This window comes from Aulonocara sp. 'chitande type north' Nkhata Bay, linkage group LG20 (genome assembly GCF_057382095.1).
Source record: "Aulonocara sp. 'chitande type north' Nkhata Bay isolate Kocher_YH1m ecotype deep benthic linkage group LG20, A_spYH_male_GT1.1, whole genome shotgun sequence".
Lineage (NCBI taxonomy): Eukaryota > Metazoa > Chordata > Actinopteri > Cichliformes > Cichlidae > Aulonocara > Aulonocara sp. 'chitande type north' Nkhata Bay.
The window spans coordinates 24957497-24981582 of record NC_141363.1 but is presented as its reverse complement, the minus strand read 5'-3'; the positions used below and the strand labels follow the sequence as shown (position 1 = coordinate 24981582).

Below are 24086 nucleotides of genomic sequence, written 5' to 3'. Positions count from 1 at the left end.
GTCTTTATTCCTCTTGACTGGTAGAAAATTAAATTGTGGGGGAATAAGAACAAATATTACGTGGTACCTAAAAATGTTGGTCAGCTCATTTCTAAATAAAAATGTAATGTTTGTTTTCCAAATTTTGGGTGTGCTTCTTCAGCAAGCAGCTTATTCCTGTCTGAAATGTGTGCTACAGTAGGTGGCTGGAATAGCACATGGGTGCGACGTTCTTGTGGTCGGTCCTTGGGTACAGTATGTGACAGTTGGCATGTCAGCAATGCTTCTTTGTGAAGCCTCTGTTGTAAGATGTTCATGCAGTGATGCTAACAACCTCATTTCACTGGCTGGACGTGCATTTGTGGCTCGTGAGACCACCCAAGAAACAATATGCTCATATCAAAGCTTTTTAATAAGCACGGCAAGAGTAGCAATAAAGACCTGATTTATCAGGATGTTGTGAGGGACAGCAGCTATCTAGTTTCAATTAAACTGGACACTCGAGGAAAACAAAACACGTGAAAAGTAGCCTGGACAAAACAGCCATTATATTTAGCTCTCAGGGGGGCATTAACCTGAATGTTGTGTAGTGTCTTTGGCAGTTTTAGCAGGTAGGTAAATGCAGCCGTTTACTTGGCAGGCTGCCATATTGCTTGCAGAGGTATTTGAAATATTTCGAGTATTTTACAATTCAAATAAAGGCACAGAGGCATGAAAAGCTTTGTTGTATTGCAGAGAAATAAAATACAAATTCTGATAATGAATTTCTGAAATGAAGATATTGATAATTTTCCTCACATCTTAAGCAATCAATGACCATAATCTTGTAAGGAGATGTTTAAATTATGTGCAGACACCACGTGGCAACATTTTAAAGAGTTTTATTTCAATTTACAGAATATTTTAATTAAAAAATAGTAAAGTTATCTTTTAATTCTGTGGTATAGATTATGGCATTAACTGTGGATCTCAAACATAAATATCACATTTCAATGCTTCCCAAACTTACTAATATATCAGTTATGATAAATTACAAACATGTATTTGTCAAGAAAAACATAAAATACAATAAAAATATTTAAGGTTTGTAAAAGATAAAACATAGGGGACTGTATAAAAAAATCTTAGTTCATCCAAACATTGTTCTACGTAATCTTTAAAAAGCTGTAAAAACACAATATTTTACAGGGAAACTGGAGTATATTAATTTCCTTATACACTAACTGACCTATAAATGTATTGCATTGACCATTCCAGGTGTAAACATGAAGCAGAAGAATGGCTGCTTGAGAGTGAGATAAAAAATGGCAAAAAGAGTGAGCCTTTGACTGACAATGGTGGTACTAAGGTGCTCGTGACATGACATTAAAAACTAATAATTTATTGGCATTTGTCGCAAACAATATGGACACATATCCAGGTGGTGGAAAAGGAGTATCCACACAAGGTGGATGAGATCACAAACTTTTAACTTCTTCCCTCTCAGATAAGTTGAAGATAAAAATGCTCAGCAGTATTTGCAAAACTCTTCTTTCTATAGTCTAAAAGGCTAGGTGTCAACCACAGACTGTATATGAAATATGGATGTAGTCAGGCACTGGTTTCGAAAGACTCATTTTGACAGTCAAGTTTTTACCATCACCAATAGAAACTGACTATGCTGCACATGAATCTGTTGTTCTTAAGCAACTGGCATTGTTGTGTACTGGTCACCACACAGAGCGTTGCAGACCATTGTCTACATGTTTTAGCTATTTGCTGTCACCAGAGGGCAGCTTGTGTTGTTGTTGTTGGACCTTCCGCCAACCACAGAGAAGACCAAAGTTACAACTTACAAAGTGTTGAAGTGAAACTGTTACAAATGTTACAAACAATAAAAAGTGTCCACTGCAGCCAATGTTTGATCTTTAGTGGGGGGGGGGGAGGTTGCTATTCCTACTCTTTCTTCACTCCCTTTCCTTTTTTCAGCCAATCAGCATTCTGCTTATCTGTTACATGCTGATGGCTTTTCTCAAGGACTCCAGTCAAGCATACACAAAATCCTTCACTCAGTGTAGCAATATACCTGCACAAATGGACATGAACTAGGAATTGGTAGTATGAATTCCCGTTTCAGCAAATAAGAATACGCTGCATAATCCTCCTTACTTTTTCAACAAACAAAAAAAAGTTGCCCCCCTGCTGGCCATCGATAGAATGCAGTTTAAGGTACGTTGTAGTACTTTCATTTCTTAAACATCCATTTTTTATATACAGTCCATGGTATTAAATTGGTGACGTTTAGCCACGGGGATGTTAGCATTTGATAACTGGCACTAAAATGATGCCATAAACAAAACTGTGGGACAAGTCAAATTACCATCTGAAAAGATCAGGAATCACAGATGAAATTAGCTTACATTTTATTCTGGAGCAAACAGTTAATTTCATTGCATTATTGTTCAAATATTTAACTCAAAAATGATAAATGTAAGCATCACGTATTGGCTGTAGAGGAAAAGTCAGAGGATCAGCAAAATTTGTGGGATTGTGGGATTGTGGGTCTGTGGGACTCTATACAACTAATCCATCCTCTCACCGTTGAATATTTCAGTCTTAACTGATGCTAAAATGGCTAAAAATGCAGCAACAGTTATGATACAATACCACATGAGGCCTGTCTACTGAGCATATTTTAACTGTCCAGTGTACTCAAGGAGTCTATGTACCATATAATATAATAAAACTGGATTTTAATCCAACAAAATTATAGTTCATGAGTGTTTAGACAATAGATAGAAAAGACAAAAACATGAATGTCAATATACATTAAATGCACAAATTTACTATTTTGTGTTCCCTAGCTCTTTCAACCACTACAGAGAACATTAAAAAAATCTTGGTTTACTGCAAAGGTCTTCAACAACCATGAAAAATATACTGTAACAAACATATTCTCCATTTTATTTTCAGGTTATTCTATCTGTGAAGCAACATGCGTCCAAGTTCCTGGGGGGGAGGTGGAAGTGCACTGTGAGAAACAAACTCAGTCCATGAGTGCTTCACACTGTCCTTTCACTGACTTTCATCTGACAAGCAGTCAAGTCAATGTCAGCCTTACATCCTTCCTTCAAGCCTCCCCTGTGGTTTGGTCCTGTGTGGCGGTGCTCATAAGCAGTCCATTGAAAGAAAATAAAAAAATAAAAGGCAGCAGTGGACAGCTTGGAGGATGCCCTGCTCGTGTTTGAGGCTATACACCAAGCAGCATGCCCATGAAATCTGAACCGTTCTGTATTGTAATGGAAGCACCGGCTGCGTTATCCACAAATATGGAGGTGTACTGCCCAGCCTGCAGAGCAGAAACAAATAAAAATAAATGTAGAAAGAGTGTAGAAGAGTACTTTATGTCTTACTCTTGTGTGTCCCTGAGATCACCTGCAGCTCCAGCAGTCCCTGCACGCTGACAGTGAATATCTTGCTGTTACTTTCCAAGCCAACGATCATCTCCAGTGAACTGCAATCAGATTAAAAAATAACATTTCTGAGTAATTTTCAAACATGTCAAAGCTGCATTCTTTAAAACCCCATGAACTTCATCCAAGTGTAAAAGGCCTTATATTAAAAAGATAGTTAGTCATTGGCCAAATATGCATGCTCACTTTACTGCCAAGTTTTAGATGAGAGGAATTATTCCTTTGACATAGTTTAACGGTAAACAGGGAAACTATGTGTTGATTGTTTATGCCTATTACACATTGGCTTGCGGGGTCTATTGGTAAAATGTCAGGAAAATCAACTGCTCCAAACTAAAAAAAAAAAAAAAACCTTGGAAAACAATCAAAATGTATTCTCCATACAAATCCTGGATCTGTATTTTTGAGCCATTTGATTCCACTGATCACATAATACTCTTTAATAGTATTCAAAATGCTGCCATGTGCCACACGTTCCATGGCAAACCAGTAGCTGATGCAAACTGAGAACTTCACCATCAAAGTAAAAGTTGTGTCAATATTGCAAAGAGTGAAACTTTTACTTTGAAGGGGAACAGTCCTTGTTTCTGGACTGCAGGCACTCTTCATAGTTTCACGACCTCTTGGCGAGTAAATGGCAATTATTTGCAGATAAGTCGGCATCTTCATGCAAAACACTGGTGACCATAGCAACCTGCTAGGAAACAAAGCAACCGCAAACAGGTTTTTGGTGCCACACCATGTACCTCTTTGTGACCATTTTTCCCCAGGGGTTGCCACCAACCTCCAGCATCTTCTCGCCAACTGGTTGGGAAATATGTATTTTTCATTCGTGAATTGCGCATGCCATATGGCTGCTGTCCAGCCTTTAGGCCTGTATTATTCAAGTCTTAGCTAGCTTCTTGTGGCAGCTTCAGAATCCATGATACAGTTGTTTGAATAATCTCAATCTTCTTGTTTGACTCTCAGAAAGAAAAGAGCATAAAGATGAGTTTGACCCAAAGGTCAAACTTTTCCTTGAGCAACTGAGCACTCTCAGAGGCTGCACAGATGGCTGTAACATAGCTGCAGCCTTTAACCACACAGTGAGAGCACTGGCTCCTGTTTAGTGGAAAATGATAAATTTTTATGGCAAATCAATCATATTGGCCTTCCCTCCAACTGCCATCACAATGAGCCTCATTTCACATTCTCTGCATTTTCATGAGTGGGAGGGCGAGACTGGCTGGGGCTTTGGCTCAAAAAAGCAAAAGCCAAGCACTCTTTTGGGTTAAGTAACCCATCATAATAATATTATTTATGCATTCCCCTCATTGTACCACACTGAAAGGGAGGCTGTGGAGCTCTGCACAGTCCAGGGGAGACTTCAGGGAACAATTCATTTCAACAGCTTTCACTGACTTTATGTAAATAGAAATTTTGAAATACTGGAAAGAATTTGGATTTGGTATGGTTTTGTAAAAACATAAAATAAAATAAATGCCCTTCAGGCCCACCCTATCTGATGCTTCGTTATTTGCCTCGCACATCCCAAACTAGAGCAGTTCTCTGCTGTGCTGTTGTATGTAACAGGCTGCCTGCAGTGTCAAAGGTGAGTCTATAAAGATTAGTTAGGCGACAAGGACAAGGCCTCTAAATGAGAGGACATTTCCTTTTAGAGACCTGCTCTGTTTTTATACAGGAAATGCCAAACTGGTTCCACACAAAGTGTAACAGACAACCCCTTTTACAGCTCGTAACTTCTGGTGAAAGTTAAGGAAGCATTAAACACCACTAAAATATGACTGTGAGAGGAGAAAAGCCAAACGTAAATTGACAAAACAAGAATCTCAAGAATGCAAAGGATGACTGTAGTAATATTGAAACCTACTCAAGATTGATTTTATTTGTGATTGGTGGCGATATTATTCACTAACGTGCCAAAACTACATTGTTTCAAAGATTAGGTGCATAATTGAGGGGATTTGGGGGTGAGTCTGTAGGAGACTGAGCTTCAGGATATTTAACAACCTTACAGGATACATACGTGTATCTGTGGCAGAGGGATTCGATGCAGATCAACACCCGAATATTGTCCCTGGCCTTAAGCTGGCTCTTGCTCCTCTTCACCTCATTGTGATCTGTAAAATGGTCAGTGATCAATTAAGATAGGACAGCAAGAGTTACAAAAGTAGCTAAAACATCAAAAAGAGTCTATAAGGTTAGAACAGGCTAAAATACAAGACAAAGACGAAACAGCATAGGTCAATAAGGCTAAAACTACACTAGAAACAAGAAAAAACTCTTAACATTTCAAGATTGAAGTGCAAAGGTTATGAAAAAAAGGAAACTTTACAAGAAAAAAATTGTAAATTTGTGGGGATGTGATTTTTGCTTCTGAACGTGTTACTTTAATCTTTTCCTTTGACATTTTACCCCCATTTCTTTTTCTTTTAACAGATGCAATATGTCATTTCAATAAAAAAAAGGATCATTGCATAAAGGATTACCAAGATTTAAGTTATCCTTTATATGTAGGAGTCTTAAAGGTATAAATCTTAAACTGAATTTCGATAGCCTTCAGTGTTAGTGATAGACTGACATGCACCCCGCCTTTCAACCTATGACAGCTGGGAAAGGCTCCCGTGCTCTGCAACCCTAAGTTGGATAAATGGTTAAGAAAATGGGCCTCACAGTATGTATATCTATATACTATAATCACCTTCTTAATTATAAACAGGCAATTAAATGACTGGATTTCCACACGTAAGGGTTCAAATCAACTTTTATAAATGAACTTTTTAGGGATTTATAGTTGCAATGATACATCAGTTTAGTCTAGTGTTACGGTTTCAGCCACACTATTTACTGTAGCTCAAACATTTCCCACTACTCCTAATTTAGACATTAAACAAACGGTGGATTAATGGTGAAGTGGTGACGCATTTATTACAAGCTAACACCAATTCTTAAAAACCCATCTATAATACAAAGCCAAGGATCATTTTTTTCATGTCCGACAATGGGCCAGATTTCAAACATTCAAGGATCAGAAGATGATAAGATGACAATGAAGTGGTCAGACGAATGAGACGCTACTTTTTATTTGCACTGGACGAAAAATCATATCGCAGCTTCTTATGGCACGAGAAGTGGTTCGTCAAACAAACAGAGCTTGTTTGGGTGTTCTGTAAACAGTTGCTTCTCTGCTAAGCTGCTCAGAGAGTCTCTGCTTCAGCGAGGTTTCAATAATGTGTGTATGTATGAACTTGATTAGAATCAAGGCTTCTTTTCTTATCACAAAACTGTGATAAGTTTAACTGTTTTAACAAAGCCAACAAAAGCATGAAGAGGAGAATGGAAGCATGCCCTCACTCCTTAGTGGAGGTCTAATCATCTGGGTGGTCTATTAGTGAGCAGGGGCTTTAAGGCTTTGCTATATTACAGTAATAAGCTTTATAGGAAAGTTACTGTGATTTACCAATATGGACATTAGCAGAGAACTGGTAGATCCCTGTGATGGGAGCTGTGAACCTCCCAGTCGACTGGTCCATTCCCGACCCTCTGAGGAAAGCTCCTTTAGCAGGCGGCTGGAAGCACAGGAAAAAAAAGATTGATAGTGGATATGTTTTATGGCAACAGTATACAGGACCACAAAATAAAGGCCCAGCTACAGAGCACTAAGTACGGTATGTCTTCTGTGTGTGCTTCCAGGGCACTTTAGCAGAAACAATCCTACAGCCACTGCCCTTTCTCATCACTATGGCACAGTTGACAGAACTGCTTCCATGGCTCATTTATGCACAAGGTGTTGCATGGATTATGGCATTAATGAGACAAGGCTGTTCCATTTTTCACATGGAGGTTTACTGATGTGAAGGAGCATAAGCTATTTTCGCCTGTTCCCTTATCCATATTGGGTCGCCACGATGGGTAGCAACACATGTTAGATTTGGCAGATTTTTTTCTTTACTCTTCCTGATGCAACCCCAAAGGAATTTGTGCGTCCTCCCCAGGTCAAACCAGGGATTTTTCACTCGTTACACAAACATGCAGCTACTAAACCTAAATGCTGATGTAGCATGGGAACGCTGAGGACCAGGCAGGAGGAGAATAGCAAATCAAAGTGATAAATAGGAGATTGCTGGTAGGAGTGGGGACTGCTCCCGGCCATCTTGATAGACTGTGAACTGTGTTCCCCATATGGGCTGGATTGATCCATCCACTTTTTTGGCAGGAATTTAAAACATGCCTAACTGGCAGTGACTATTGGTTATTTTACCCGCCCTTTATATACCACTGTTTAGTAATTATTAATATTTACATTCTAATGCAACAGTTCCATATTTTATTTTTGGATTACTGCATAATTCCCAGTTCAAAATAATTTATCTTACACTGGACCTTAGTGCAGCAGCCCCCCAGTTCATTGTTTGAAACAAGCTTTTGTAGCACTTTCAATTCAATTCAATTTTACTTATATAGCGCCAAATCACGACAACAGTCACCTCAAAGTTCTTTATATTTTACGGTAGACCCTACAATAATACATAGAGAGAAAAACCCAACCATCATATGAACTTCTATGAGCAAGCACTTTGGTGACAGTGGGAAGGAAAAACTCCCTTTTAACAGGAAGAAACATCCAACAGCACCAGGCTCAGGCACAATCGGTTGGAGAGAGAAAAGGAAGACAGGACACTTCTACTTTAAGACCACCGTCCCTTTAAACCAAAGTTCTTCTGATTGACTGCTGCTCATAAACAGGTTTGATCGGCGGCTGTTTGTGGCTTCTATAGATTTTTTGTTTTGTTTTATGTGTGTACAAATATTTGCATTAAAAAATGTTAGAAATTTTTAAAAGAGCACACATTGTGTCAAAATTCACAAAATGTGTTATCCCTGAGCACATGCAGCACATGAGTTAAAGTATATCACATTTAACACATGGAGTCTAAACCATGAATCTCTAATAAATAGGGCCCCTGGACTCAGACCTTATTTTTATCCTTTGTCTCATTGTGTGCCTCTATAGTTCTGACTCTGCAAAAATATTAAAACTTTCCAAAGCCATAGTAACACGTCTTCACTAACATAGCTCTGTGTTTGCATGTTTAATAGTGTGCAGAGCCCAATGCACCCTCCTCCAGCCTTGTCAGCTAGTCCTAACTGGGCATAGTTCTTCCACTACAGCATGCTGTTTCAAACAGTGTCTATTTCTGTCCTCTCCCCACTTTATTCCAAGTCTGAGACAGAGTGCCTTTTGTAAGCTGCCCAGAGAGTGATGTGTAGAATAGAAAAAGCTGATATTTTTGACCAAAGAGGCAGTCTGAGTCTTGGAGTGGCACTGCATGCTTTGCCAGTGCCAGTTACCAGTGAGGGGATGATCCCCTCATAATTCTCCCACATGCAAAGTAAGCAGTGATTAGCAAACACTTACTCTTTCAGGGTTACGACAGAGAAACAAAATGTGAAACCCTGCAGAGGATGGTTAGCCAAAACTTTAGTTTTTCAGCCGCAAGCAGGGAACAAAGCTGGACCGATTCATAAACATTTACTCGGCTTCAAACAAACTTACTGTCTGAAAGTTCTGGAGCTCCACCAGAGTCTTCTTGTCGACCACTACGGGTCCCTTGAGCTTGCAGTGGAAAGCTTCTTCTATTCTGCGGTACGAGGTCATCCCCTCCAGGGTGAGGATGGTTGTAGGTAGCTGGCTGGGGCTGATTTGTCTGTCCAAGGCTGCTGTTCGCCTCTCTGTAGCCTCTGACAGAACATGCCCAGCACACAGTGACTCAATTGGATTTTTTTAACTATTCTCTCAGGATTATATTGTAATTTTAAAAAAGGTGTATAACTGTAAGATGAAGAAAAGAACAACCTTGTATCCAATAAAGGAGAATAAATGAATTGGGACAAAAAATCAACAGGCTTCTACCTTTAATCATCTCTTTGAACTCCTGCAGGAGAACTTCCTGAGTTACTTGAGCCCCAGGAGAGCCAGGAGGACCCTGGGGACCTGGAGGACCTGGAGGACCGGGTGGGCCTGGCTAATGGAAGACAGAGACACAAAAAATAATCATGTATCCAACTTAGCATAAAAAGTTTGTACATAAAATGGCTTAAAGTGAACATTTTTGAATAACTGTGGGACAAATAGCCTATCTTCTGGGTTTACCAGTGGTCGTTTGCGTTTGCGACATTTTCCAGGAAAGTTTCCAACGGGTCGTTTCACAAAGTCCATCCATGATCCCAGTGGATCCACCCTCTGGTGATCAGAACCCTGCACCAGAACAGAAGTCTGTATAAATTATTAGCGCAACATGAGTGTCGACTCATAACGTCATGATTGCAATCCACGCACGCCCTCCGTCAAGATTTCAAGTCAGACAAACCTTTAAAAAGTTTATTCAATTTATATAATAATCATATATTTTATAGTAATTTTGGTCAAACAGGGAAATGTCTTTCTTTCTGTCTCTCTTGCTCAGTCAACTGCAACGCTTCTCAACTGCCCATCAGTCACCATCGTCCTCCGAAAGCTTTACCTTGTGCTTATTTTTTCATTCCAGATAATTCACTCGTGTGCCACGTCACTTCTTATTTTGCCCAACAGGCTGGAATGAATGTAAACAAACTTTGTTAAGAGTAGTTGGTTTTTTTTTCTTTTCAGCACATGAAAATTTCCATGAGCACCCTGGTGAAAAATGAGTCTGCCTGTCTATGTGTAATGTCGATTCTGTGGACCGCAAGCCTCAATTACTGTAGTTTATAACAACATGTCAAAGTGGCCAACACTTTCCCCCTCACTAAAAGACAAACCAGTATTTTTTTATTAATACTGCTCATTAGATCTAATGATGGAAAATTTAATAAGTAAGATGGCATGAATATAGTATATAAACAAAGGGTTGTGTGTTTTCCAATCAGGGTGTATGTTCTCAGATAACTAATTAGTAAGAAACTGCTGTTTAGGTGAGTGAGATCTCACGGGGGGAAGTCCTCTGGATGAAACGTTTTTATACGTAGTGCTACAACTTGCTTGTTTTCATTTTGCTATAAAATGTGAGGCTGAATGACTTCCAATCACAGCAAGCTCACAAACTTACGCTAACCCTTCCCCAAATGTCAAGAGTCTTCAGCTGAGATGGAAGAGGAGATAAAGACGAGCCATGAAGGTGAGCTGTCTGAAATGGAATTTGTTTAGGTTTGGCAGCGGGACACGGATCACTTATCTGCTAAACCAACATGCCCCTTTCTTCACCGTTAAAGACTTGCATCTTGTTCCACCGCAACAGAGTAAATCCTTGTGTGTCTTTTTGTTAGGCTGGAATAAAAAACAGTTTCATGTTTGGGGATTTGCAGCACACACACACACCGCTTTTCACTCTCTGATTTTCTCTTTTCTCTGACATCAGGCAAAATAAACCACTTAACAGGCGCCGCATGCCAAACTGATCTTTGTTTTTGTTGCGATTTTGAGGCTTGGAAGACAGATAAAAGGGATTGATTTGGGCAAGAATACCTTTACACTACTCACTCAGTACGGTTTCCAAAAAACTGGAGGCCAAGTTATTTTATGATATTCGTTAACATAACAATACTATAAGCTTTTAAGCAAATGTTTAACAAAGTGTGCTTTTTTTGCTAAAATATAGATGACGAGATTGATACTACTTTTATTTCCATCTCCTAAATATGAAGCAAACACCACTGGCTTGTTAGTTTCTTTTAGCACGAAGACTGAAAACAGAGGGAAACAGTTAATCCAACACTTCAAAAGTAAGAAAATCCAGCAGCTCTCAAGCTCACTGATTCAATGCCAGCTCATAAATAAATAAATAAATAAATACATTTTTATTTATATAGCACCTTTCAAGACAGAATCACAAAGTGCTGCACATAAGATTACAAGTCATGAAAAGATTTAAAAAGAGAAAATAAAACAGGCAAAAAATTAACCAAAAGCAGTTTTAAAAAGGTGAGTTTTGAGTTGTTTTTTAAAAACAGCTACTGAGTCCACAGTTCTTAATGTTTGGGGGAGAGAGTTCCACAGTCTCGGGGCCACAGTGGCAAAAGCTCTGTCACCCTTAGTCCTCCTCTTAGTATTTTTTAAAGCAAGTAAGCCCTGATCAGATGACCTCAAAGATCTGCTAGGGACATAGGGCTGTAGCAGATCAAAGATGTAGGCTGGTGCCAATCTGTGCACAGCTCTGTAGGTCAAGACCAGGATCTTAAAATTGACTCTAAATTTAACAGGAAGCCAGTGTAACTGAGATAACAATGGTGTCACATGTGAGTACTTGGAGGATTTTGTCAAAAGCCTAGCTGCAGCGTTTTGCACAACCTGCAGACGATCCAGAGAACCTTTGCTTAGACACATAAACAGCGAATTGCAATAATCCAAGCGTGACGAAATAAATGCATGTATAGCAATCTCCAGTTCAGAGCAAGATAAAATTGGGCTTAGCTTAGCCACATTTCTTAAATGATAAAAACAAGCCCGAACCAGAGATTTCACATGCCCATCCAATGTGAGACTCGAGTCAAAGGTGACACCTAAATTCCTGATAGAGGATTTAACATAGAGTGAGAGAGGACCGAGAGCTTTCACTATCTGCGATAGAAACCTATCAGGGGCGCATACGAGGACTTCAGTTTTCCCCTCGTTGAGTTGGAGGAAATTTGCAGCCATCCAACGTTTGATTAAATCTAAGCAATCATTCAGACGCTGAAGCTTAGATAAATCCTCGGGCATAAAAGAACAACTGAATATCATCAGCATAACAGTGATAAGAAATGTCCTCAAAAGAGCCTATTATATGCTGGAGGGGGAGAAGATATATTAAAACCAATAAAGGCCCCAAAACTGACCCTTGAGGGACACCATAAGTGAGGGAGGTAGAGGATGACCTAAAATCGGAGACTGCCACAGAAAAGGATTGGTGATGGAGATAAGAGGAGAACCACTCTAATGCAGTTCCAGATACACCAACCCAATTTTTCAGCCTTTCAATGAGGATGTGATGGTCCAACATGAGTAGAACAGAGCATTTTCCTGCATCATTATTCATCAAGACCTATGAACCTATGAACGTGTCACATTATTTTCAATGTGCATGGTTCAGGCAGTTTTAGTATCTGAGCCCAGTATTGGAACCAATCAGCTAGTCTCAAATATTTTGGGGCTCTGAATGAATAGAGATGTAAAAACAAATGAAAACCTAAATTGTTTACAGACAATAGGCAACGGCCTTCCGTGCTCTGTATCCAGATTTTACCTTTACTCAACTACAGGCTGCTCAAATGTGACTGGTGGCTATTACTCGAACCTAATACAGACTAACAAACATGCTCATATTTGGATGTCTGTTTATAGAGATTATTCTGCACCTAAACAAATGGTTTTATTCCTAGACTGAAAAGTGAAAACAAACCTTACGTTGACCTTAGAGGGATAAAAAAGAATCCAAAAATAGGACGCAAGTCTCAGTTCAATTCTGCTTCATCTATATAAAATATGAAGCAAATCACAAACAATCCTCCCAAGGAACTTTATATTGTCAGGTGAAGATCCTACTATAATGGAGAGACGCGCAAGAGAGAAAGACAGCATGCCCCTGGCAACAGTGGGAAGGAAAAACTCCCTTTTAACAGGAAGCAACCTCTAGCAAGAACACACTCAGGTTGGAGGGGGCAGCCGACAGTCGCACTGACAGTGACAGATTTATGCCATCATCTCCTAACATCCATCCAGTCCCCACGGTATTTTCTTTTAATTTAACAAAAAGCAAACAAACAAAAAACATGATTTCTATAAATTATTTCATCGCTGCCCTCCAGTAGACTGGTAACCAGTCTAGGGTGTACCCCACTTGTCACCTTATGACAGCTGGAGAGGCTCCAGTGCTTAAAAAAACAAATATAACTGAGCTTAACAGGTCCTGGACTTTCTGATAGAGCCAGATTATATCTTTCCAGTCTATATACTATGCTATGTTAGCCACCTGCTGGCTGTAAGTTTGATTTATAAATCTGTCAAACTCTCAACAACAAAACAATATTAATGTAACATACCAGCTCTGTGAGCTTGAATAAATACTATAAATCAACATGCTGATGCTGGAACTGTAGACAACTCAGTACAATCTGAAACAGACCCACAATGAGATGATGAGGCGGACCGGCAGGCTTTCAACTGAGAAAAAGTAAACACTTAACATTTGTTCTTGGTCAGTGTCAAAGATATAAAACTGTTAATTTGGCCCACACATGTGCCCGGTAATTACACCTCTTATCATTGCCAGGAAATCAGCCATGCTCTGAGCTTGGCATCCTCTTTAATACACACCATTGCAATTAAACCATTAAACCCTTGCCCTGAAGGATTTTCTGTGCTCAAAGAAGAAAGGCTTTGACCACGGTAATTATAACCTTCATTTCTAAGCTAAAATATAACTGCAAATCACTGTATAAATAATTTAATCATCAACTTTAGAAACTTTTTTCTATAAAATATACTGTGCTCTCTTTGTGTCTGTTTCTACTGTCAGTAAAGTGCATCACTTGCCAAAAATTGTCTGATTCATTGCATGCAGCTGGGTGTATGTCTCAACCGAGAACTTCAAAGACTCCACACATGCAGACATGAAAACCATATTGCTGTATGACAAAGAAGAACCTGTCGAAAGGCCTTCAATCCCTCACTCGCTGCTATGCTGTAAAGTAAACTATAGATTCCTTTGCATAGCTCAGTATCAGCACGTATAGGTGACGAACAAACAGGGAGGGGATCCAGGTATACGTCGTAGAGTTGATGAAGAACACCGGGGCTCTGGCTTTGATCACCGCTGATGTGTGAGTGCCTCAAAGTGGCCTCGTCTCTCAGCGGGTATGAGCACACGCCTTTCCAACGCAGACCATGAGAATGTGTCAGGTATTCTGTCTGAAGGTGGGAAACGTTAAATCTTTTAGACAGTGTTTACCCTGGTCGATGATGGGGCTCTAAATCACGTCTCATTACTCAGACTCTCATCTTAAGAATGTAAAGTCTAATATCTATGGATGGATGTTAATTTAATCCATTAAATTATGATTTTAATTGTTTCTGGCAGAGAAAATATCAAATCCATCTCAGCGATTTTAAAGTTCACAAACGACTTATGACTATATCTTATTTGTTATGCAAAAAAACAATACAATTCACTCTTCTGAGTTTTCTGCACAGATTAAACAAGTTACCTTGTTTCCCCCTGCTACTATCTCTGGAGCTTAATTTCAACTTGTAGTTGTACAAGCATGAATGCATGGTCATTTGGGGATTTTAATTTGAGCAGTTCTTGGCCAGCACGGTGATGCAGTCGTTAGCAGTGTTCGCTCTGTTGCCTCACAGCAAGAAGGTCCTGACTTCAACTCCAGTATCTGTCCAGGGCCTCAACCTGATGTTCTCCCTGCAGGTTTGGGTTCGGTTAATCTGTGATTCTAAAGGTGTAAATGTGAGTGCAAATCGTTGTATGTCTCTCTGGCCAGCGTAAGATTGTACCCTCCCTTTCGCTCGATGGCAGCTGGGATAGGCTACAGCCCCTCTGCGACTCTGATAAGTATAAGTGGAAGAGGCTGGATGGGGCTCCTCTTCTTCTAGAGTGGAATGATTATAGAGCATTCATCTTTAATGACTTTTAAATAGAGGAATTGTTGCACAATTTTGACTTTGTGGTGTTCCCTAATCTAATATTCATACACTCACTTAGTGGTAATGAAGGTTCTATAAAGTCTTTTAATACGACAAGGCAAGGCCTATAACCTTTTTCATTATTGACCATGATTGACTACAACTGGTACTTTTTCTTCACCGGCATAAAAAAGATGTGTTTGACAGCACTCGTTGGACTGACCAATAGTTTATTTTTTCGCAGTGTAGGAACAAAAACCACTTGACTATGTTTAGTCTAATTTCTCTAAACAGACATCTGAATGTGCAGAAAAACAAACTGGTACTAAAAGCTGTTCTGTTTTGTTTGTTCTTAGAATAATAGGAAAGTCTAAGCAACTTCAAATCCTAGGTGAGTACAAGTTATTCTAATGTGCCACCACTTTGCCAAGGACTGGAAGAAAACCCAAACTGTCACCCTCAGATAAGAGGAAATTGGTCAGGATATTCAGGAACAATCCAGGAACCACCAAGGCCTCAAGCCTGCCATGAATTGGAAAACACCGGAACACCAGCGTCATGATCAACAGTGAAGCCAGTTTTTTATCATCGTGGAATGAGAAGATGCCGACTAAATAAGCAGGCCCTGCTCCAAAATGAACACCTTCAGGTTTGACCTGAAATTTGGTCACCCACACAGAAACTGACCGATTTGGCCACAATCACAAGAGGTTTGATGGGAGGAGTTAAGGGGAAGTTTTTAAACCTAAGAATACTACAGCAGCAGGCACTTAGGGTGGAGGTAGTGTCATGCTATGGTTCTGTTTTGCTGCCTGTGGTACTGGTACATTGCACAAAAGTAACAATACAAAAGTTTACATCTTATAAGTAAAATGCTTGCATTCAATATTTTGCCTAATAAGAGAACTTTTAGTTCATTTGTTTATAGGTTATTTATTTATCGAAATTTGGTAGCTATAGTTTGGCTTAGCATAAAACTGGGAAACAGAGAAACAGCTAACATTGCTGTGTCTTAAGATACAAAAGTTTATCTGCAAGCAACTCTAAAGCTCATTCATTAATGCATAATTTGATCTTGTATTATAAAACAAGACAAAATCAAAAGCCTGGCTAGCTGTGCTTCCTGTCTGTGGTCATCAGCTTGAGCTAAGCGACCCAGCTCTAAATGGCAGAGAGAAAGAAATCCTGTAATTTATTTTATTTATTTCATAATATTGTTAAGTAAAGCTTGTCAGTGTTTTAGAATTAAGAATAAAAATACATGTTTTCAGTGTGTGTGTTACCATTATGTAAGTGTTAAAGCTGATGCATTAGTTATTTATAGAGAAATGAGAAAGAGGCAACTTTTCTGATTTCATCAAAAAGTAAGTGTTCATTTTGCATGAGAGCAATTTTTAAAATATCTTTATTCTTTTCTATTCCTTTTTCAAATTGGTAGTTTTTACTGCTTCGTGTTCAAAATCTTTAACAGAGTGAAGTAAAAAGCACAATAGTTGCTTCTTAAACCGAATAAAGTTGAGTACGAAGCAAACAAACTTCAAATACTGAAGTGAAAGTGCTTAAATATTGTGCAGTACTTATTATTTGAGCAAATACACCAAATCATTTTCCACTGCTTGTGCCTGGCATCCATGTCTTACCATAAGAGTGAAGATAGATGGTTTTATTAACCCGCAGCATGGTGAGTTTAGAGCTTTTGGATCAATTAGTGGATCAGTTGTGATGATTGTTGATCATTCGCAGAAGCCTATAAGATTTTATTATCCACAGAAGACCGACCTGGGCCTGCACAAATAAATATTTTCGTACGACGCTTTAAATGTGTTTGTCATGTAGTTTGGGGAAAATTAAGTAGAATTTATTTGAAGCAATAAAATGGGAAATATTTCCCTGGGGCAGCGTGCCACCAAAAACACAAACACAACTGTTAAAACATGTCTCTGGGGCTGCAACCAGATACTGAAACTCTACTCTTCTGCAGGCAGCTCCTGAATTCTTCCGTGTGCGTACAAAAAAACTTATCTTATTTTCACTTCTGCCTTATCTGTTTTTCTACCTGCTCGTACACACTCGACAACATGAAACATTTTGCTGATGATAAAAGTGTTCCGCATGCAGGTTTAAGGTTGGACAGGATGATTAAGAGTCATCTCTAATCCCTTGTTTTTACATCCCTGCACTGCTCCCTGTGCAGTTATCCATGCATGGGTGGAAGGGCCTTACGCTGGGCCAACACCGCCCCAGAAGGCAGGGATCCCCAGGCTGTGTGGGACGAGGGGATCCTGCTAACCTGCGTGCATCTCAGTTGTCATGCATCCGCCCACGTGTTCCCCACCCGCTGCGCTTCACAGACACAGATTGATTCGAAGATTTATCACTGAAGAGGTAAATACAGTTAAGCATGCAATGTTGACTCGGCTCTCTGCACACTGTGTTATTACTCAATTGGCAAACACAGTGTGCAAAACATAATTACTCTATCACACAGGGGCATATTTGGAAGTGTAAATTAAATGTAGTTATTATTTAATGATAAGGTCAAACATTCTTCTCATAATATGTCCTGAGCTTTTTTCTAACTGCCTCTTTGTTGTCCCAACAAAGTTGCACTTCTAGCATACGAGAGAAAGTGAATAAATTTGTGTTTATGCTCAAGACAATCTCAGCTTCCTCTTCATATAAAAAGCAATCTAAGCTGAAAGACACTTTGATCGTTGTGTCACATCTGTTTTGTGTACAAATTATAGCTTTGAAATTGGAAGTGAGTGCTCATTTTCCCTGTGGTAGGTAAAATGAGCTGTTGAAAAGCATTACCTATGCTGTGCCATCACAGATCACAGTTTGCCACTTCACAGTAAAAACTCATGAGATCTTCCTCTTTTTACATGATTCCAATACTGTTCTGGACTATGTTATATAACCACATACTAGGAACGCTCCTGGTGACTAATTTACAAGTCACTTGAATGCAAGAAAAGAGTCCAAATTTAGCAAAACTGAATCTGTCCAAGGAGCAATCCGGCAATGTTCTGCCCTTTATCCAGTTTTTGGTCGTTGGGGCAGCAGTCTAGGTAGACAAGCCCAGACCTCCCTCTCCCCAGCCACTTCTCCCAGCTCATCCGAGGGAACATCAAGACATTCCCAAGCCCGCTGAGAGATATAATCCCTCCAGTGTGTCCTCGGTTTCTAGCTAGCATTAACACAAGCTAACATTGACCCGGGTAGTCATTATATTCAAGGTACAATAAAAAATAAGTAGAGTGGTTGCTCCTCCACATCGAAAAGAGCCAATTGAGGGTGTTTGGACATCTGACTAGGATGCCCCCTGGAAATTTGAGGCAGACTCAGGACCCGCTTGGGAATGTCTCGGTGTCCCCCTGAATGAGCTGGAGAAGGTGGCTGGGGTGAGGGAAGTTTGAGCTTCTCTGCTGAGAGTGCTGTCCCCACAAATCAAACCCAGATAAGCAGCAGAGAATGAATGGATGCATGGATGGATGCATGGATGGATAATAAATCAGCTAATCAAACCTGAAGAAATACATAGCACTATATACTTATACACTATATACAATACTTTGCCTCTTCCTCACTCATATCGGAGTGCGCTGTATATGCATCTACATTATCGGTTCTCAGTAAAATCCTGCCATGATTAATGACCTCTGCAGTTGGTTTTTGTTTAAGCCACAGTTGATGAATTTACTGCTGAAGTTCTGGATATAGCAGTTACAGAAACATGACCAACTCATGATAAGAATCAGGCAAGATTAAGGGATTTTTATATAAATCCAGCATCAACCTGAAGCTGCAGACAAAATCCAAATAAAACAGCCGCTCTGTGTCTGGGAGGTGAAAACACAACAGTGTGGTTTATTTTACTGCCCAAGTTCAGATGTAACGCAAAACAGTGTTTGTTATTTGTTTCTTTTTCCCTCTGTTTTATGACTCCATTAGCTTAAATAAGCATAACCTTTTTGACTGTCTGACAGGCTGAAACTAGAGTTTACTGTGGACTCTTCACACCAACGGTGGGAGGTGTGTGCTCTCACAGTGGCCTTGTTTCCTGAGGGACTCAGTTTTGTCTCAATGTGTGGGTTGATCCAAAAGGTCCCACACGCCGCTGTATTAATCATCACTACAGATGAGAGAGAGGAAACAAAAACCCTCACCTCAGGCTAAACCCAGCCATTACTCAACACGCCAGGCGTGATGTTTGACTTGACTCCCTCCATTACAGTCATCACAGATCCTTCACTGCGCTCGGCAATGACAGATTCCTCTCATCTTTAGAGCAGGGTGCACAATAAGCCTTGTACTTTTAACGCACTGTACTAAACCTCTGAGACGTGACGGCTCGCAGAGATCACGGTTGTTTGAAATGTTCATCATCTCATTAAAAAAATTCCTCTCACAGCGTAGCTCCACACCTCACTGTTGTGATCACTTTCAAATGGAAAATCTCCAGAGGAATGCAGGGTTTGACTGCCCACTGCCAGCAGCCCACACACAGGATTGGTCAGATAGAAAACGAATGCCATCATAAGAACTGTTTCCACTGGGCACAAGGGGGAAAAAATGTAAATTTGGAGTGTAAATGTTTGGCTTGTTTGAGAATACAAATTGCTTGCCAAGACAGCTCCAATGGACGTGCTGTTTTCTCTGAGCCCTAACAGATGTGTAATAGGATAAACTAACAAACTACCCAAGACAAGCAAGTTTACCACTTTTCATGATGTGTGGCATGCTTTTTTTTTTTTTCTCTATACCCGCCAAAAGAAACCCAGAAAGAGTGGCACTGACAAATGCAACCTTCAATGCAACCTCTTCCACAGATGTCACGCTTAAATCTCAGGTTCTATCAGAGGTGACAGTGTTTGGCAAAGACACTGTCGGGCATAACACTGCGTCTTAAGAGTGATTATGCCATTACCCTGTGATTGTGGGAGATGAGATGAAAAGAATGTTAGAGAGGGAGGCAAAGGGGGATAATCCTCACAGAGGTGTTCCCTTTCAGGGCCCTTTCTATGGGGCTTTGTGAGGGGCTTACACGGCATGCTGCCCCAGTTTTCAGGGCCACACCGCCCCTATCGGATGTCCCAGACACAGCGGAGTCGGGGTAGGCCTGTGAATGACAGCGTCAATGGGCTGGGAAAAACATCACCACAGGTACTATAATACCTCTCCAGCTAACTTTCCCAGGAGTCACATCACTGCCTACAAGGCAATCCAAGAGCAGCAGTGTTTGTGAGGACACCCTGCTCCCTGTGGGACGAGGCAGACCAGCGAGATCCCGATGGGGTGCAATCTTCAGCAAGATTCAGGGCTGACACAAGGTCATCCTTCATAGCTGTTGTTTTTACTGGGCGAACCAAGTCAAATAAACAGCGCCAGGCCACAACCACCTACAAAGTGTTCTTAGAGACACAAAGAAGACCTCACTGTGTGGTTTCTAGAAGAGGGGGGAAAGGAGTGGAGGTTACCGCGAGACTGGCTGGTATATAGGGCAGTGAGAGTTACATGAGAATGCCAACATAATGGGTGGGCTGAAAGCAAAACAAATAGCCTGTTGGAAAGTTTCACAAATATGCAACACCAGCAATAAACCAATAAATAACAGAGTCAAGGGCCGACTGTTGCTCCTGAAAATGGAAGTGTACCGCAGCAATGTTGTTATGTAAGCGGGATTCATTTCTAATAAAAACACTGTTCTTGTGTTGAGAGGTTTGTAAATACCTCATCTCGCTTTACTGCACCCTGAATTGTTCACATAAGCTGAAACACTGGAGGCAGGCACCCGCAGCGCACACTAATTGACGCATTGATCACCCTTTAGATGTCCACATTCCTGGCATGCCTTGGGAAGTCATCTATTTAGAGCTTCACACATTTTGGTCCGTCAAACTGTATGAGGCCTGACCTGGCAGGGCACACCTGCCCCGACCTTTGCCACACTTTATTTATCTATTTCTATACAGCCTGTGCTGACAGGTATGTCACATATCTGCAAGGCAACCTTAAACTAATCTGAAGTCCTAAATATATATTAAAAAGAAATTGCATTGGAATTTAATACCTTGATGGTCCCACCAACTTCTTCACTGTTGGATAGAGTTGTGTTGTACGTCTCTGTGTGCTGTGGAGTGGGCTCCTTTGGCCTCTTCCTCTCCTTCTTGGCATCCACTCCATCTAGAAGGACACACTGGGTCCAGAACACCACAGCCACTACGGCCAGAGGCATAGCCCCACACCACATCTTCACAGTCTTTCAATCAGCACCTGAATCCCTGCAGAAACAACCCGAATCTTCTGGAAAAGGACCAGTCGTGTGGTTGGACGCAAGCTGAAGATGCCCACGAGGCTTACAAACACAAGAGACTGGAGGAATGCAGCTTCAGGGACTCCCTGTCCAAGAGACTGTCAGACTGACTGCTGCTCCCCTCTTGATGAGCTCTGAGCCAGCCCAGCGTTTGCAGGGGCACTGCTAAGTCTAGCCAGACTTCCAGGAGGCTTACTCAACTATGAAATGTGTCAAGCAGAATGGTCCAAGGGAATGACAGATCTGTGGAGATCTGACAGCAAATAAACCCATTAGTGAGATTTTTCACGCTTTCTGCTCTGTTGGGGGGGTGGAGGTGCTGAAGGGGGTTGGGTTGGGGTGTTGTGGAGGGCACAGGGGGTCAAAAGAAGAGGCTGAGAGGAGGGGCGTCCAAAGCTGAGGGTGGGCTGTAGGGACTTAGAGATGGATGGCAATATTCTCTTTTCCCTCGCTCTCCCCCGCTGCTTCTTAAACTCAACAATAGAGTCCAGGCTCCAGCAGACTGGTGTGGTAGCTGGAAAAAGCTGCAATATCCACAGAAGTTGGGCTCAGATCAAAAGATGCAGATCAGCATTCAGATCAATCTGCGTGCATCCATGGGGATGCCAAAGAGAAGACAGTTGAAGTCCTGTATTGATCTTAGCCGGCCTTATTTTCTCCTTAAAGTGGTCACTCAGGTGCTGCCTACTGACTGTCCCAACAAGTCCATGTGCAGAGATTTGGTGCCCGGTGGGTCTCTTTTTTTCTTGCTCCACTGCACTCCCTACCTCTCTGGTCCCAGCTGCTCCTTTGCTTTCTGACTGAGCTTACAGGAGGGCTCACAGTGGAGTTTTATCATCACCCATTCTCCCTCCCCCTGTCCTTCTCTCTCTCTCTCTCTCTCTCTCTCTCTCTCTCTCTCTCTCTCTCTCCACGTCTCTTTTGACTCTCTCTATTGGCAGCCTCAGCTGATTCAGCTCTGTTTTATCTCACTTCTGAAGAGCTTCTTGGCAGACAAGTTATGGGATGTGTACAAAGTTGTCTATGCCTCAATACAGGCCTGATTTACCAAAGCTCCAAGCTAGAAGTAAAAACTAATTCATGCACCTTTTTGTGACCTTAAGACATTATCTTGTGTAATCTGTTGTTTGAAAGTATGCCAGGGACAGAAATCTAGACTGCAGTACATACCTGTTTGTTTTACTCAGTGTTGGTGTTCAATTCTTTGAATACTCCCAGAGGAAAGGAGTAGAAATTGCATGTTTCACTAAATAATCATGGCTGATGTGAATAAATTACTGGTCTGGGTATTTCTACAATCATTCATCAAAAAGGAATTCAACCCTGCCAGATTGTTTCTAATAAATAACATGTTAGCTCATGAGTGCATACCACATACTTTTTTTTTTTTTTTTTACTTAAAATTTTAGACTGCCGTTTCATTTGTTTGCCAATTTTACATTTTAAAGCAGTGCCATCTAGAGGTAGCGGCGTGAAATACAAACATTTACCAGTGACATCTCACTTCCTGCCTTTTGTGCGAAGACGTAGCAGGAAGTTGCAGCCAAGAAGCACCAAGCTCAACAGCAGACGACAAAATCAGTCCAGGAAATACGTGATCTTAAATTCAAAATAAAAGGAAAAAGTCTTACGCTCAACATAAAATAAAAAAAAATAAATAAATAAATAACGTTTGGCAGTTTGGAGCAAATAGTAAAACATGTGTAAGGTTTTATGGTTTATGGTTTTTATGGTTCTTGTGTGTTTTGTGCTTTTTATAGCTTTAATTTTACCACACACACACACACACACACACATAGATCTTAAGGTGACATTAGGTTCTTCAATTTTTCATATTTTCCATTTTTGGCTTAGTAAATTCAAGATGCCTAACTTGAAGCTTTGAGATATTAATTTCAATTTTCAGCTTAGCTCCCTGGCATTTACTTTTTGTTTACAATATTGACAGTAATTTCATTTAACTAACCTTTATGCTTTACTTTTTTAAAAAATTAATTATCTTTACTCTAAATATCTATTAAATTTTAATATTTTCTGTTTTAGACCACTAAAATAGACCACTGATTACTTATATCTAGCACTATTTCCACTTTTAAGATAAACCTTTATTAGTATTTTAATGTTACTTTTAGCATTACTGTCAGTTATTTTGTAATTTTTTTTGTACAACTGTTTATCTGTTGTTGTTCTAGTCATTTAATTATACTCAAAAGCTAAAAATGTTACATTTTAGTATGTGTTTAGTTGTTTTTAAAATTGTATCTATTGCATGGGCTATGTATCAGTTTCTTTTAGTTTTTTAAAGTTTTGTCTATAAGCTAACTTTTAATTTATTGATTAATTTTAAGTGTTTAAAGATTTTTTTTTAATATTTTGCTTTTTTTTAAACTTATTTTCCTTTTTTTTCTGAATCTGTGAGCTATCAATGTACAGTGCTGTGAAAACGTACATTGTATAAACAATTAAATGTTTTTTTAATGATATATTTTATTTGTTTTTGTTTTTTTTAATATCATCAGTCAAATTCTAGACAAAGATAACCTAAGTAAATCCACAATGCAGTTTTTAAATGATGATTTTAAAAAACTCTCCACACCTGAAACCTACGTAATTTCTATGTGAAAAAGTAATTAATGATCCTTCTGGGGAAATATTCTGTTACATTCAAGCTTTCCGTTACATCTAGTGTAAA

General features: G+C 40.0%; 1 protein-coding gene across 2 annotated transcripts; it reads right to left on the bottom strand.

Annotated features, from left to right (window-relative positions):
- Window positions 1-844: 844 nt before the first annotated feature.
- Window positions 845-23001, bottom strand: c1qtnf12 (C1q and TNF related 12). Of its 2 annotated transcripts, none has more exons than XM_086278217.1 (8): window positions 22885-23001; window positions 9586-9690; window positions 9346-9457; window positions 8989-9173; window positions 6892-7000; window positions 5458-5551; window positions 3394-3472; window positions 845-3307 (listed from the first exon to the last, which is right to left on the bottom strand). In XM_086278217.1, exons 1-8 carry the CDS (start codon window positions 22891-22893, stop codon window positions 3209-3211), a joined length of 792 nt encoding a protein of 263 aa, XP_086134343.1. In that variant the 5' UTR covers window positions 22894-23001; the 3' UTR covers window positions 845-3208. The 2 variants fall into 2 exon arrangements, with proteins under 2 accessions (XP_086134343.1, XP_086134342.1); XM_086278216.1 differs by lacking the exon at window positions 22885-23001 and adding an exon at window positions 21152-22198.
- Between the last annotated feature and the right edge of the window lie 1085 nt (window positions 23002-24086).